Consider the following 16673-nt stretch of genomic DNA (forward strand, 5'->3'; position numbering starts at 1 on the left):
TTCCCTCAGTTCTGAAAAGGTGACGTGCCAGAGCAACTCAACAGCTAAACCATGCCGCTCCATAAAACGTGTGTGAGGAAGCCTGACAAAGTCCCGATGTTGCCCAGGAGAACCACTTTGATTCTACTTTGGGGACTATTAAATATAAAATTCCATGACAAATCTTTCTCTTTCTTGCTTTTACTTTTGTTTTCAGTGGCCGGAGCAGGTGCTTGGCCTGCCTGCCGGGCAGTCCAACCAGGAGCCGGGGGGCTGGCGCTCTACGGACTCTTGGAGCTGGTGACCCATCTACGAAGCAGGAAAAATTGGCTCCTGAACCATCACCGGCTCTTGGTGCCTGTGTGAGGCCAACTCTCCTTCAGACCATGAGGTTCTGAAGTTTTCAATAAGGACCTAAAAATAAACGTTACCCTTAGACTCTGCAGTGAGTCCTCAAAGGTCTGACCCACAGGTTCAAGCACCATGATGTCAGGTTAAATCCCATCACCCTAAGGCTTTGGTTACCAGGGGTATCTTTTGTTACACAGCAAGCTGATGAGCTGGTGTGCGTGATTTAGACGTTAAGGAATTCACAAAACTTGGAATAAACTAGTTCAGAGCATCTTCAAGCTACCAGTTAAGAGAAACAGACCATCTGCCATTCTCTTAGCAATTCTATGATATTCTGGATATGCTGGCTTTAAAAACTCCTCTAATTTTAGTGTGAGGCGTGGACTGAAGGGGGGCAGAGGCACACTTGACATGACAAAATACAGAGAATATTTTGGGCTTAAGCCTGACTCAGTGGAGGGAGAATGCTGCTAGTCCTTCAAAGCACGCTCGAGATGCTTCCGTGACTTCATTGGAGGGTCAGGTCCAGGAACAAAACTCCAGAAGAAAAAATATGGCAGGGGAAAAACAGGCTTTATTACATATGGAGCCAAGGAAATTTCAGGATCATATTTCCATAGAGTGGAATGGTGTGAATATCTGCAAGAATCTGTAATAGCATAAATATTGGCATGAATCATCAGATTTAAAATTGTGAATTTGTATTGTGTAAAAGACTTGGATTTGTTGCTTTGTAAATCAGACTATAACTTCCTGGAATGCAGTGAAAGCTTTATACTCACGACAGTTTCCATGAACCTGGAAGCCAATGTGACCCCGTGGAGAAAGGTCATATCACGTCTCCTTTCTGCTCAAAACCTGTCCTGGCTCCCATTTCTCCCAGGTCCTGATAATGGCCCGCGAAACCCCTGGTAATCCCTCTGAGCCCCTCCTCCTGCTGGAATCTTCACTGATCCTGGAACCACCAGGCATGCTCCTGTTTTAGGGCCTTTATCTGAGCTGCTCCCTCTTCTGGAACCTCCCCTGCCAGGCACCTGCTTGGCCAACTTCCTCACCTCCTTTAAGTCTCCACTCAAATGTCAGCTCTTGGTGAAGCCTTCCCTGACTACTTGATTAAATACCTGCCCTCCCCAACCTGCTTGACTGCATTTACCAGACTCTATTTTTCCCCCATAGCTTGTATCTCCCTCTAGCATACTAGCTATTTATTTGTTTTTTGTTTTTTTGGTTTTTTTTTGCTTATTGTCTGCCTCACCCTCTAGAATATCAGCTTCACAAGGGCAGGATATTTATCTGCTTTGTTCACTGATCTATCCCAAATGTCTAAAACAGTGTGAGGCACATAGTAGATGCTCAATAAAAAGTGTTGAGTGAATGAAGGTGGCATTGCAGCGCTGTCCTGCCCCCTCCCCTCAAAGCCACACATGGCTGCCAGACTCACCTTCATGCGCACATTTGATGATGACATTCAAGAACCTTCAGGGGCCAATCATGCTTGTTTTAGCTACAACGTTATAACTCTCACAATCTGACTCCAAACCATCTTTGCAGCTGCAGGGCTTACTACTCCCCAACACGAACCATGCTCAGAGCAAGGCTCTGAATGTAAAGGTTCCTCAGCTTTCCCTCTCCTCTGCTGTTATTGGGGCAGAATGTCTTCTGTGGAATGTCTTCTCTCCACCTCTCCCTGCTGTAATCTTGGGGTCTGTCAGGTATCCCCCATCTTGGCAGTCCTCTCTGATCCCTCCCTCAGAGTCCTCCTCTCTCATCCTCACTGAGTTAGGGTGACGCTTACCAGAGCTCCCCTATTAAACCAGGGGTCACGGGTTACCCTCTTTATAACCCCTCAAGTCCATGGCCTGGATCTTTGTACTTTAGTAGGTACACAGAAAAAAATGCATTATGAATAGCTGAGTGAGGAGAGAAAACCTTTTACCTTAAAAGGCACCAGCTGTAATTTGGGACCCAGACTTGGCCGGGAAGATCAGATTTCAAAGTTCACTTGAGGTGTAAATCACACACCCCAGCAGTGCTCGTGAGTCATGACGGTTCAAACTACTAGGTGAGTCACACACACTTGACCTGGGGGAGATGGGCTGCAAAATGAGATGGAAGCAGTGTGCTCCATCCCGGTGGGAATCAGTTAGCTTCTCACTGATAGCTCAGTGGGCGTGGGCTTCTTCCGTTCCCCTGGCCACTTCACAAGAGCTTGCTTGGGGTCTCAGGGACTCACCCCCATGAGGGCCCATTTCTCATGAGAGTGAGTAAGAGCCATCTTTACACAGAGGGATGCTCATTTAGGAAAAATGCTTGAGAAGGTTTTATCAATGAACAGAAATACACTGGTGGAGCAGTAACTTAATCATAAAGAGTAGTGAAGTTGGGTGACTTTCCCGGTAGTGCAGTGGTTAAAGACTCTGCGCTTCCAATGCATGGGGCCCGGGTTCGATTCCTGGTCAGGAAACTAGATCCCACATGCGTGCCGCAACTAAGAGTTCTCATGCCAGAACTAAGAAGCCCATGAGCCACAACTAAGGAGCCTGCCTGCCACAACTAAGACCTGGTGCAACCAAATAAATAAATATTAAAAAAAAAAGAGTTAATCTTTTGACCACATGAAATCATGTTACTACTAAATAGCTTTCACATTGTAGCATTCTGCTAAATGCTACATTCGACTAACCCTACGTGAGGTGGGATTATAAGGTAATGGGACGGTGGTCTCAAAGAACATAGCAGAGCTCATATTTGTAGGTGTAAAACTTATACATTTAAAATCTAAATGTCTTGGACATAGTTATCGTAGGAGTTTAGGCCACAGCTGGAAAGATCTGGGGGAATTGACTTTAAAATTCGTTCACTGATTCCAGTGGGGGTGAGTACAGTGTTCTGAGCCATGGCAGAGTTACTGGAATAAGCATGTAGCTGCCTGTCTGGATGACTAGAGATAGCATTCATTATTATTGTGAGTTCTGCTGTGATGTTTAAGGGAACAGCCTCATTGCTCTACAATCTCAGATGTTAGATTTAACTACGTTCTTCGCATTCTACTGATGACCAACACCCCACAAGAAGATTCTGCCCTCATACAACCCACGCACTTTTCATAGGGTCTCTGTGGCAGAACATATTTCCTGAAGCTGACTGGAAATCCCAGCCCCAAAATGCTCTTCTGTAATGTGACCTTGCCATTCCTCCATCAAGAGGGGAAATTAAATTCTCTTCCCCTTGAACCTGGGCTGGCTTCCGTGACTTGCTCAATCAAAAGACTAGAGCAGAAGTTATTATTCTGGGGCTTCTGCAGCTAGGTCACAGGCAGTCTCAGAGTTCCTGTGTGGATCTCCTGGAAAACTCACTCTTGGGATGTTTCCTCTCAAAGCCTGGCTGCCACATGGTGAGAGAGCCAAGCCACATGACTACGTGTGGGTGCTCAGATCACTAGCCTCAGCTGAGCTCCCAGCCAACATCCACTGTCAGCCACATGGGTGTGCCATGCTGGATGTCCAGCCCAGTCGAAACTTCAGATGACAACAGCCCCAGCTGACACCAGCCTTCAACCACACGAGAGAACCCAAGGGAGAACTGATCAGTTGAGCCCAGCCAATGCCCAGAACTTTGAGGGATTAATTATTGTCTCTCCAGATACTAGATTTTGTGGGGCAGCAAAAGATAACTGTAACAGTATCTGAGATTTAGAAAATTAATTTTTTTTTTTTTTACCGAGCAAATTCAATGCCAAATGCCGTCCGGGTCTCTGTTCCTCCTCTCTGTTCAATGTGACTGGCAGCTTCCACCACATCTTTTACAGACCTGTAGTCATTGAGGTGAAATTCATGTACCACGTCTTCTCCGTACTGAACGACTCCAACCTGCAAGTTAGAGGAGAGGGAAACAGGACATCTTGACCCCTGAAGGCTGGCCCTTTGGTGATGAGGTTTCCTGGAGTCATCTCTCTGGGACGGTTCAGGAGTGAGGAGGGCTGGGGACCTTCCCAAGGGAGAGGAACTAAGCAGAAGGGAAGCAGGTTCTGCACAGTTCCAGGAATGAATGGCTGGCTTGGTGAGGCAGGTGGGAGGTACATATTGAGAGAGGAGACTGTGATTTAAAGAAAGGCCCAGCAGATTGAGTTTCTTACTTAAAAAGACAAAAGTGAAGCATAGAATTGAAGTCTAAAATCTTAGGAGCAGTGTGGGTGGAGGGCCATGGCATTGTTCACCAAACTCTGGAACTAAGGTTCTTTCAAATTTGGAAGAGAAGTTTGAAATATTAATAAGACTCAAATATTAATAGCCTCGAAATAAAAACCTTAAACAATAAGCAAAAACCTACCTATAGCAGGACTAGAATGAAAAAATGTCACTGTCGGATGGGCCCACAGAATTTATTTGGTACAAGTGCATTTCCAATGCTGGACTTTCATCCACCGTGCCCTAAAAGATGATCTCCCAGTGGTGGGGAACTCATTACTTCATGAGAAAGCCCACTCCCCTTTTAACGGCTCTAATTGTTAAAAAATAATTTCTTAGATTGACCTGAAATCTGCCACCTTGTCAGTTCTAGTCATTGGTCCTCCTTTGGCCTGCCAAAACAATATGGAATAAATCTACCCCCTCGTTAGCCAGGCAGCATTTCAAATACGTGCCGGCAGCTCTGACCTCTTCCCCTGTCTCTTCTCCAAGATCAAAGTGTCTAATTCTCCCCTGTGCCTCACCCAGCAGGGTGCTAGTGTCTTCTCACTCTCTGGCTGATCAAAGTTTTTGTTAATATGTGGTGTCTATCCCAGAGGACAGTGTTTGACCCACTCAGTGATGCCTCCCCTACACCGTCCCCTGATGTGCCCAGCAGAGATGGGTGTCCTGGGCTGCAGGGCCCTGAGGCTGGCCCTTTCACCTACACCTTTCTAGCGCGTGTACAGATGCTCCCCCCCACCCCAAGGCAGCATCTGCCATGGGTTTTTGGGGGGGCTTATTTGGAGGAGGAAAGAGTCCCAACCACACTCACCTGGATCTGCCCAGGGCCGATGTAAAACTTCTTCAGGATGTTGATGAGGAAGTGCTGAACCTCCACCCAGGGGTAGATGCTGTTTGAACCATCCAGGACAATGATGATGTCCATGTAGGTCTGGCACCCTGGGAAGTGGGAACATGGTCACAGCTACCCAAGGAGCCAGTGTCTGCAAATCTCTGATCCCCTGGATGATTGTCCAGGGAAGCCTGGCCTGGGAGCTGTCCTCGGGCTGAACATTTATTTGGGCAATGTGAGTGAGGAGCCCAGGAATTCCTGGCTCTGCCCCACCGCTCTGCACTGGCTGTCTGAACAAAGCATGAATGGAGCCCTACTGCCTCTGCTCCTCAACGGGGACTGACCGCCGTTAGCTGGCCAGTGTTTGGTAGCCAACAGTGCCCAAATCAGTACCTCATTATTGTTTATTTTACTGTAATGGGTAGGCTGGCATTACCACTTTAGCCCACTTGAATGGGTTTCACTTCTTAGGAGGGAGGCACGGTGTAATAGCTAGGAATGTGGAATCTGACGTCAGACTGTTTGACCCCCGGCTTTGACCCTGGGCAAGTTACTTAACACCCTGGCATCGGTTTTCTCTTCTGTAAAAGAGGCATAATGATAGTAAAGGATTGCCAGGAGGAATTAACAAGGTGATGCTTCTAGGGTTGAGCACAAGTAAATGCTCAAGAATCTTAGCTTATCCTCTTTTTATTTTTTTTTTAACCAAACCACTTTGTTAATGTAACAATGACATTATCAGGTCATTTTCTTGCTGCTTTGAGCCTGAAGGTTTCTCTATATTCTTGTAATATTCATACCAAATTAAAATGAATAATAGAAAGCAACAAAGAAAACATGAAACATTGGTAACCTAACAAATTAAAAATTTTCTCTTTACATCTAAGTAATTTATTTGTTTGTGAAACAGCAGGACTTACCTTGAATAAGAGATGATACAATCTGATACGATATACACTATACTGTACCACATTGAAATATTGGGCATCTGCTTATTTTTACTGGAGAATTTCACACTGTTTTCAAATCTACTTTACAGCAATACAGCAGGGGCCTTTGTGAGTTAACCATTCCAGTAACTCCTGCATCGGGAAGGTGTAGTATGTTGATGTCAGAGCTCACCAGGAGGGGACGGTGGTGGCTTTGAGCCTAGGCGCTTGGCACAGGTTCTGTGTCTGGGAGAGCACTTTAGAAGCGTTTGGATGCTCAGAACCACCTCCGCTGTAGGAGAAGCTGTGTGTACACTCTGGTCTCGTCTGCACATGCCGCACGCAGCATGGGATGGCCCTACACCTCCAGGCTAACGGTGCCTGATAGCTTTGTCCTTCTCCAGTGTGCTTTCGCCCCACACCTGTGGACCGAGCACCCGCCACGTGCTGGAGCGACATGTGCTGGAGCGCCGTGTGGTGCCGGCAGCCACAAGGACACGAGACAGTAACTCCTTGATTAGGAGGGGTTTCTAATCTACTGGTAGAGGCCAGGTTTCTTTTATTTTAAAGCCAATTTTATTAGAACGCATTTATTATTACTGGTTTCTTTCTTACGATTTCAAATTTTTCATTTTAAGACACATTGGGAAGAACCTCTGTGGTTGCTAAACATGGCAGAACGTGCCTTTGAAACACACGCACGTGCGCACATACACATGCCCTGCGGCTGATCCTAAACCTACTGAATTAGATCCTCCGTGGTGTTGGCAGGGGTGGCGGGGGGTGCCCTGGGATCTGGATCTGCTGAGTTCCCGGGGCATGGCTGCTGGTCAGCGGGGTGAGGAGGTCTCCGCCACAGGAGATTCTGGGAGGCTGAGATGGTCACACCTTGGCCCAGAGGAAAGAACCTCTCTAGGGGGTGACACACCTCCCGAGACTGGGCCTCCTCCCAGCCCCGGCACTGCCTCTGCCTCTCCCGCTGTCATTTTGTAAGCATAGCATCGACTCCTCCTCATGGCCCCTAAGGGGACCATTTTCCAGCCCCTGCTGGACTGACCTTCCTCCTCCCTCCCCGCGAGCACCACCTTCCCATCTCCGACTGGGCCCTGGTGCTTGGAGGGAGGCTGCCTCTAGCCAGAGGTGCTAATCCCCTCACCCTCAATAAAACGGGCAGCAGCTGCTTGGGTGTTGGTGGTTAGCCCACAGGAAATAGTGAGGCTCGGAGCCAAGCAGTCTGGGCTTGCAGGAAGCAAGGTCTGAGCGTTATTTCCCCAGACTTTCCTGGCAGGTGGGGACAGACTGGGAGGTTTTGTGTTCCATAAGGCTCTGGGAGAGCTGGGCAGCGCTTCCTCATGCCCAGGAACACTGATTAGATGAGACTATCACCAGGGGTAGTTCTGTCCTCCTTGGCCCTCCACCTACAGGGCAGCTGCATCCCATAACGTCAGAGGGCACCATGAACACTATAGTCTAAGTGAACGATGTCCCCAGACTTCGGCAGTATGCAGCTTGCCTGATGTACCTGGTGGGCCAGGAATCTCTTCCTCGCTCAGGGTGGGTTTGCAGTGAGCCTCTCTGGCTGCCAGGATGGTCTTCATAACCTGAGCTCATTTGCCCCGGGAGGGCGGGCCAAGATTATTACCCCACAGGTTACCCAGAGAGCCGGAGCAGGGCGGGGCTAGAGTCCAAGTTCTGCTCTGTAGCCATGGGATAGTGGTGACCAGAGCTTGGAGCCTCCCATGGACTGTTGGTCGCTCAGCCCAAGTCTGCAGATTTGAAGCCACTTACTTTGGAGAGCTGGGGCCACAGTCTTGGAGAACCTGAAGTTGGAGTTGACTCGTGAACACATCCCTGTGGTGTAGTAGGAACTCCCACACTCATGAGACCAGAGGGGGCTGCAAGCCTGTGAAGCACAGCACGGATCCCCCAATCAGACGGGGGCCTCAGGGAGGGTCCGGGCCCAATAGCCTTCGGCCCAGTCCCAACCTCCAAGACCCAAGACAGAATCCTCCATCTGAGTGCTGTTATCCTTAGGATTTAGAGGGTCTTCTTTGAGTCTAACTGAAATCTCTCTTGCTGTAACATGTACTAGTTCCCTTGGTTTCAGGTGAAATGGAGAAAAACTAACCTTAGAGTCCTCCTTTGTTGTCTTTTCAAGGGTCCCATTCTCCACCCCATCATCAGGTTGTGACTCTCCTTCCCCCTGCCCACCACACAGGATGCGGGAAAGCATTGTCATCCATGGGAGTGGACCCTTCAAGGGTCTTTCTGAAGAGGTCGCCTGAAGGTCATTTCTGGGCAGACTTCCAGGACAGGGTACCCAAAACATGCCCATGGCTCTTACTAAGGAAAGGAAAAAGAATGTCTCTGCTCTTTCTCTGAAATTTGCTACCAAAAACATTGATGTCAGCCCCTCATTTACAGACTGAGTGATGAGTCCCTCTCAGAGTCAGGGTCATTAAAAATGAAAGCCCAGGGCTTCCCTGGTGGCACAATGGTTGAGAGTCTGCCTGCCGATGCAGGGGACATGGGTTCGTGCCCCGGTCCGGGAAGATCCCACATGCCGTGGAGTGGCTGGGCCCGTGAGCCATGGCCGCTGAGCTTGCGCGTCCGGAGCCTGTGCTCCGCAACGGGAGAGGCCACAACAGTGAGAGGCCCATGTACTGAAAAAAAAGAAAGCCCAGCTTCTGCCTCCATTTTTGTCCTTCTGCTGGAAAACTCAGGACTAAATTTTGTGCTCTAATTTCCCTTGGTTTGGAAGAATAATTATTCCACGTCCAATCCCTTTCTTTAATTAGCTTTCTCTTTTTAAAGTCAGATTTTAAAGGTTTTGTATTATCTGTGTCCTTTGTTGAAGCTCTGGTAAATTATTTTTGGAAGTGGGGGAGAATGAATAATTGGAGAGTAGGTAATGGATAATGGCTGGAGGGCTAGAAGGATGATGGATGGATGGATGGATGGATAGATGAACAGAGGGAAGGACATTTGGTTGGGGGATGGGCTGATGAGTGAATGGATGAGTGAGTGAGTTAACAAAAGTTGCTATTTATAAACTACGGTCTTAACCCACCCACAGAGGCCCCAGGGGTTGTATCACACCATCCCTCTTGGACCTTCATCCCACCTTATGAAGTAGGTGAAATCAAGTTAGTAGGCATATGACAAGGAGCCTCAGAGGGAGAATAGGGTCAGACCAAAGCCCCTGACAAGTATGCGTGGACAGGGCCAGGGGTCCTGTTGCCTTCGGTTGGGGATGATGAGGGCCGTGGGCCAACCATACATCGAGGCACCTCAGGACTTTCCCTGGCAGAGCCACTATGCTCTTGTCAAGTCTCTGAGCATCCCGGTCATCTCACTGCCCTGATGTCTGATGCTTCACACCCAGATGTCTCATGTGTCAACAGAAATGAACTGATGGGTGAGAACAGAGAGTGACACAAGCCCTCCCATCTTAAAATGAGTGGTGTATGTTACTGGGCTTTCTGGGTAATTTTTCTCGGAAATCTTCTTGCAGCTACTCTAGGAACTATCAGTCCCAGCTTCACCCACATTCGTGGTGGTTCACCCGAACGTGATGGCAAGGGGCAGCCAGTGCCAATCCGTCACGCCACCTGTACTCTCCCGCTGTGTGCAAAGCTTGCATATGCTCGCCTGGGCGGGGTACAGAGATCTCCCAGCACAGCCCGCTGCTGCCTTTCTGTCCCAACATCACGTTCACATTACTCATTTGCTTATCGTCTCTCCCCCAGCCAGAATGTAAGCTCCAGGAGGGCAGGAGCTCTGCTGACTGCTGAATCCCCAGTGCTTGGCATCAGGCTCCGTTCCTTGTAAGCGCTCAAAAAATAGTTTAAATCAATGAATGTCTCTACCACCTCAGCCCAAGTACCCCCTCCTCCTTCCTTGCTAAGACTAGCCTCTTCTTTAAAAACAAAACAGAAACCTCCTCTGGGAAGCTTTCCCATCTGATCCTATGCAGTCCAGGTGGCCCATCCCTCTGTATCCTTCCCTCCGTTGTAGTAAATCTGCGTTCACTCACTTATTGCTTCCCCTCAAAGTCTTCTCAGGGTGTGTGGTGTGTCCTGTTTCTTTCATCAATTCTGGAGCAGAGATTCAGCCTCCTCCTTGCAAATTGGGCTCCCCAAAGGAAAGGATAGATGCCCCTACCACTGGACTGTTGAATATCTTTATTTATTCTTATTCCTTTGCAGGCTATCTGCTTTGCACTCCCCCCAGCCCCAAAGGGAAGGTACACAAACGACTCAATGCTTTTTCCTGCCTGAATTGTACCCCCCGAAGTTTAGGGCGCAGCAGGCAGAATGGCACAGGCAGGAAGCCAGAGGAGGGGCTGCTCCCTGAGCGCATGCGGACAGGCAGCCCGGTGGGTGGCCATGCTCAGCCACCACACGCCCCTCGCGGCCCCAAGCAGAGGGCCTGCGGGGCAGGAAGGGCTCAGAGGGAGGGTGGGTGGGTGGGTGGGTGGCTCTTACCAGGAAGCTGTTGTCCTTGGGGTTGGTGGCCAGGCTCAGGCCGAGACGCATGTTGTCTTTCCTCTCGGACACGTTGGATAGGGTGACCCTTCCTGGGGTGGGAGGGAGAAACTCAGCCTGCAGCCCCTTCTGCCTGTCCTCTGCCCGGACTCTGCTGCTGCCGCTGGCCACCAAAGGGGCCCGAGGTCGAGTCGCTACCAGGCAGGGTCCTCCCCCATTCTCCCTGCCCCTCTGGATGCCTCACTCGCCTGCAGGTCAGGGCAGCCTTTCACAGTTTACTAAGGCCTTGCCCAGATATGGTCTAATTACCTCCTCTCAACCCTCTGTGAGATGAGGACTGCGAGTCTCAGAGAGGTCACGCAAACTGCCCAAAGTCACACAGAAGGCAGATGGCAGAGCCTTCCATCTCCTCGTCCAGAGCTTTCCCTCCCCCAGCCATCCCCCTGTGCCCCACCCCACATAAACCAGGGCTCCCCCGAGGCTGGTTCCTCTATACAGTGCCTCCTCCACGTATTTCTTTAAGGCAACCTGCCATCAAACGTAGCAGTCCCCTGCCCAACTCTCTCAGGGTCCGGTTCTCCGCTCAGCTGATAAACTGACACACGATAGTTGATTCTTTCTCACAGGGAGCTAATCGCCAACTTGACAAGAGCCTTCTAGAGGCACAAGGTCTTGCCCAAGAATGCCGTTGTGTGGCCGGTCCCCAGAGGAGTATTCAGGGGTTAGGATTATCAGCCAACTGGGTGGAGGGAGAGGGTTGTGGAGATTAAATTTACTAAGCAGATTATAGTGGGGAAGGTTTTACTAGATCATTCTGTCAGGCCACTGAAAGGAAAGAAATGAGCTTGAATTCCCCAGAAGTGTGTGTGTGTGTGTGTGTGTGTGTGTGTGTGTGTGTGTGTGTGTGGTGTATGCGTGCGCACACATGTGCAGACACTTGCCGGGGAGAGTTTAGGGGGAAGTGAGTTGGGTATTTTGTTAAGCCGGAGCGAGCAGTCCTCATCTGCTGTGCGCAGGATCTAGATGTGTTCTCTGCTTCAGGGGAGGGGAGTGATCTCTAAGGGCTCAGGAGCATTTAGCTTTGTTGGCGATTGGAAGTGTGAAGAGTTGGCCGACCCTCTGGGGCCCAGGCCAGCAAGACCTGGGGCCGGGCATGGGCAGAGGCCAGAAATCCAGACCCCCGACTGTACTGTGGGCTAGGGTGGGGCGGCTGTGTTTGTTGTTTGTTGTCCCTCGGTTTCCTTCAGTTTGTAGTAAGGTTCCTTTTGACATCCAGCCTCTCTTGGCTGCTCTACGAGTGCCTGGGATTGTTTTCTGTTTTGTCTGTCCAAACCAACCAGAGAGAAAATAATAGTAATAACCCTGGTGCTTTTACGGTGTCTTATCATTTACCAAGTGCTGTGCCCACCTGCCCTCCCAGGACCCCCTCTTGGTCCTGGGAGGCCCAGGGGTCACCATTTTCATTTTACAGAGGAGAGAGTCAAGGCGCACAGAGGGTTAGTGACTTCTATAAGGTCGATCACTGATAAATGATAGCGTGGGGACTTGAACCCAGCAGAGCCAACGTTACATCCCGACTTTCCCCATCTGACAGCAGGGCTGTGGCTGCAGAGGGATGTGGTGAGAAGTCTGGAGAGGAAGCTCCAAGCCCCACCTGGGCAACTTCCTCCCCTCAGCGGCTTGGAGAATTCTGCCCCCCATTTATTTAAAGGGTGCGTCCCCCACCTCACCCCACCCCCTCTCTTCCGGCCTTGTCTCAGTGACTGAGGTCCTCAATGAAACTGTGGGCCAGGAAGCAGATGGCATGGTGGGCAAGACCGTTGCATTGGAGTAAGAAAGATTCACGTTCAAGTCCAGCTTCTGCTGCTCGTGGATTTGGAGCAGTCACTAACCTCCCCTCTGTGACCAGGAGAGACTTACACCTTTCTCAGTGGGTCTGTGTGAGGGCTGGGGCATAAGCCCCTCCTCACACAGGGCTTGCCTTCCAGAATCACATCCCCTCCCCCTGAGCCCCTGCCGCTCAATGAAAACCCTGACTTCAAACAGGTGCTGGGAAATAAAGCACCAGAGATAGGTAGACCCTTCAATACTGAGGTGTGAATAACTGACACCCACTTCCCTGGAGAGAAAGGAAAGAACATTCCTGGCTGAGTGGGGCTCAGAGCCTGGAGAGGCCATAGGAAAAACCAGGACTCAGGTTTCCTTGCCTTGAGTTTTCCACTGTGGGGATAAACTGACAGATGGTCCTCCTGCCTCCTCATTGGGAGGGAAAGAAACTCTCCTCAAATGAGGTGCTTCCTGACCAGTACTCTTCCTCGGCCTCCATGCACTTTGCTGCCCACCGCCTCCCAGCTTAAGCCCCAGTTTCAGAGTTTGATGGCATCATGTCTCCCATTGTCAGCAGGGGCTCCTCCTCCTTCGGAGGGAAATTAGGTCCACATTGGAAACCAGAGCGATAGAGGAACCTAAATGATGGGTTCGTGGTCTTGGTCCCCACCTGGACCAGGGGCTTTTCTCAGTGGCCCAGGCCCCAAGCTCAGTGCGCACGTCTACCACCACCCCCTTGCTCCCTCTGCCCCAGCCTTCTTTCCGTCCTCCAACAGAGCAAGTTCATTCCTACCTCAGGACCTTTGCACTTGCTTCTCCTCTGCCTGGAATGCTGTGGTCCCACTTGATTCCATCTCACTATCGGACCTTTGCTCAAAAGTTACCTGCTCAGGGAAACCTTCCCTGATCACCTTGCTAAGATAGTACCCGCCCCCTACCTCCTCCCCACCCAGCCTCTCTTATCGTAACACCTGGTTTATCGCACAGCATCTCTCCCCACCTGAGATGATCCTGCTTTCTACTGTAGTGTGTCTCCTCGCTTACTGTGCCCTCCCAGCAGAGCCCTTGGCTCCTTGTTCCCTGCTGCATCCCCAGTAACTAGCATCGTGCTTGGCACATACTAGGTGCTCATGAAAGGCTGGGGGACATATTAGACCTGGGATGGATCCTAGGGTCACACATAAGTGAACCTAGGCTCAGAGAGAGGATGTGAGCTCCCCCTGGACACACAGTGAGGAAACTGTACAGCTGGAAGGAGAATCCAGCTTGGCTTGTTTGGGAGCCCGTGCTCTCAGTGTGGTGACGACCGGGATCCATAAGCCGCCAGCCGGACTCCCGCCCGCCCTGGACCGTTTCCTCACTGAAGCCTGGGCCCCCGGCTGTGCTGGGGTTTGAACTTCCTATCCACGGCCCTGACACAGATGTGGCCAGCGGGAGCATCCAGCGCTATGTGCTGGGACAGCTGGCTGCTCTGGGGATCTGGTTTCACATGCTTTCTCTTTGATGTGGCCGTTTTATCCATCTGCTTATCTCTTAAAGCTCTGCTATCTCCCCCCCACCCCCCACCGCCCCAGGCCCTGCTTCCCCACAGCCTCCCCAGGGGACCCCACTCCATTGCTCTAGGATGGAGGTTCCCCTCCTGGAAGAGTGGGAGGCTGAGGGTCCTGTCCTGGGGAAGGCCAGTCCTGGAATCGCAGCTTCTCAGCCCAAATGGGACTTTTGCTCCCTTTTGAAAGCAAAGTGATGGCCTGGCCACTGTCTGACCTTTAGGACAAAGCAGAAGTGCTTTAGAGGAGTGGTGCGTGTGCTTTAGTGGACGCAGGCTGTGCTCACACATGCGCACGTGTACACGTAGATTTACAAGGACTTGGAAGGCCTTGAGGCTGCTCACAGCATCTCCCCTGTGCCCCAGAGTGCTTCAGCGAGGAACAGAGTCATCATTTCAGAAAGGCAGTGCTGCGCAGTGGTTAAAGGGTGGCTGCAGATGGCCTGGGTTGGAATCCTGGCCTTGCTGCTTATTAGCTGGGTGACCCCGGGCAGGTCCCCTCACCTCCACAGGCTGTCGTTAATGATTAAATCTCATACGGCTGTTGTGGGGATTAAATGAGTCAAAAAATACCTAAAAGTGCTTAAACCAGTGCCTGGCACGTAGTGAACAGTATATAAGACATATGAATCTGGCTATTGTTATTATTTCCAAGTCAGAAAAAAAAGATAGGAAATGCTCCTGGCTCCCCTGTGCTGAGGGGCCGTGGATGAGGCAGAAAGGGCCATGGCCTGGGACACTGGAGACCTGGGTGTGAATCCTGGCCAGCCCCTGACAAGCTGTGTGACTGTGGGAAAGTCACTTCCTCTCTCTGGCCTCAGCTTCCTCATCTGTAAAATGGGGACAGCAACACCAGCTAGGTCACCTCACAGTGTGACTGTGGGCAGGGACGTGTTTCAGCACCTGCCCCACCCTGGACAATGGCTGGCCTCCTTGTAGAGAGACCAGTGGCCCAAGTTACCCAGATTGAGCTTGGTGCAGTTCCCTTGGGTCACTGGACACTTGTATACGTCTCCTGTCTTCTGGTGGCCGTTGGTTTCCAGTGGAGCGCCGATGACCAACCTGGGAAGGAAAAGAAGACAAGTGAAGATGCTGGGGGAGGTTCTCCTTCCTGGCAAAGGATGGAACCTGCGGGGCAGTGCTGAGGGGAGAGTAGGGTAGGGAGGGCGGGAGGGAATCCTGGAGGGGCAGCCCACACATACCCTCACACTCAGACCTTCGTCTCCCTGGAAGAGGGATGCTGTGGCCCATCCGGGCCCTTGCCAGGATCTGGAGACACAGAGATGAAGACCGCATGGGTCTGGCAACAAATGGGATGGAGGCCATCCCCGTGAGAAGAGGGCAGGGCAGACATCATGGAGGAGGTGTTCTTGAGCTGGGTCTTAACAGATGAATATGAGTTTGCTAGATGGTGGGACTGTGGTAATAGGGGTCATTCAGGCAGAGGAAGGATGATTTTGGAGTGTTGGCCACCTGCCACTACCTGTGGGTGGCCTCATTCCTCACCTTACAGGAATCTTTCAGCTGGTGACCCGGGGTCTGGGGCATGTTGCAGTGTTCATGGCTGTCCCCTGAGGCACTAAGTCTTTGCTCAGGGTGGGCAAGGCAGCCAGTGGGGCTAAAGAATGGCAAGGGGCAACCACCCAGCTGGGCCTTCTGCCTTGAGCCTATGCCTTTGTGACCTTGTTTGGGAAAAGGGTTTTTGCAATTGTAGTTAAGGATCTCAAGATGAAGTCATCCTGGATTACCTAGGTGGGCCCTAAATTCAATGATGTGTCCTTAAGGAGACACACAAAGGAGAGACCCAGAGAGAAGAGGAAGCCATGTAAAGATGGAGGCAGAGCTAGGAGTGAAGCTGCCGCAAGCCAAAGAATGCCTGGGACCATTGGAAGCTGGAAGAAGCAAGGAAGATTTCTCCTAGATCCTTTAGAGGAAGCGCAGCCCTGCTGACGACCTGATTTTGGAGGTCTGGCCTCCAGACCTGTGAGAGAATAAACTTCTGTTTTGGGAAGCCATCTATCAATACTTTGTGCTAATTTGTTATGCATCCACTGGAAATTAACGCATGTTGCTTACATACACATATTTCTAGAGAAAGAGCGACCACTCCCTCCTGACCTGGCCAAGCCCCGGCAGTGCCACCTCCCTCGGGGCCAGGGAGAATCCCACCACAACCTGGACAGCCCCCAGGCCCTCTCCTTAGAGTGCCCCAAAGCCCCCTCTATGTCTTATCCCTGGCCCACCAGCGGGCAGCACCAATGGAGGTGACCCAGAGTGGCCCAGCCAGGCAGCTGGAATCCCAGTGCTGACGTGAAGCAAAATCCTGAAATTGGGCACCGTGTCCCTTCAGTGTCACCTGCCTCTGGCATACCTGGACCCCTCTAGGCTTTGGGTGTCAGTTCTGCTCTCAGCCACCATCCGCCTGCTTGGCTCAGGCCCTGGTGCTAACAGCGAGTCAGGAACCACTCTCCCAGGCACAGCTGCACTGTCATGGTAGGAGGTGCCACGGCTCACACAGCCCTGGAGGTCTCC

At 51.0% G+C, this 16673-nt stretch overlaps 1 protein-coding gene across 1 annotated transcript in view; it reads right to left on the reverse strand.

Annotated features, from left to right (window-relative positions):
* ITGA11 (integrin subunit alpha 11) overlaps window positions 1-16673 on the reverse strand; it is a 97648-nt gene that overhangs the window by 46333 nt on the left and 34642 nt on the right. Inside the window, exons 3-7 of the mRNA XM_065871738.1 lie at window positions 15103-15203; window positions 10769-10860; window positions 8070-8184; window positions 5332-5459; window positions 4051-4199 (exon numbers count right to left, since the gene is read on the reverse strand). Coding sequence (XP_065727810.1) covers window positions 4051-4199; window positions 5332-5459; window positions 8070-8184; window positions 10769-10860; window positions 15103-15203 — 585 coding nt within the window. The remainder of the gene's footprint in view (window positions 1-4050; window positions 4200-5331; window positions 5460-8069; window positions 8185-10768; window positions 10861-15102; window positions 15204-16673) is intronic.

This window comes from Phocoena phocoena, chromosome 2, assembly GCF_963924675.1.
Source record: "Phocoena phocoena chromosome 2, mPhoPho1.1, whole genome shotgun sequence".
NCBI lineage: Eukaryota > Metazoa > Chordata > Mammalia > Artiodactyla > Phocoenidae > Phocoena > Phocoena phocoena.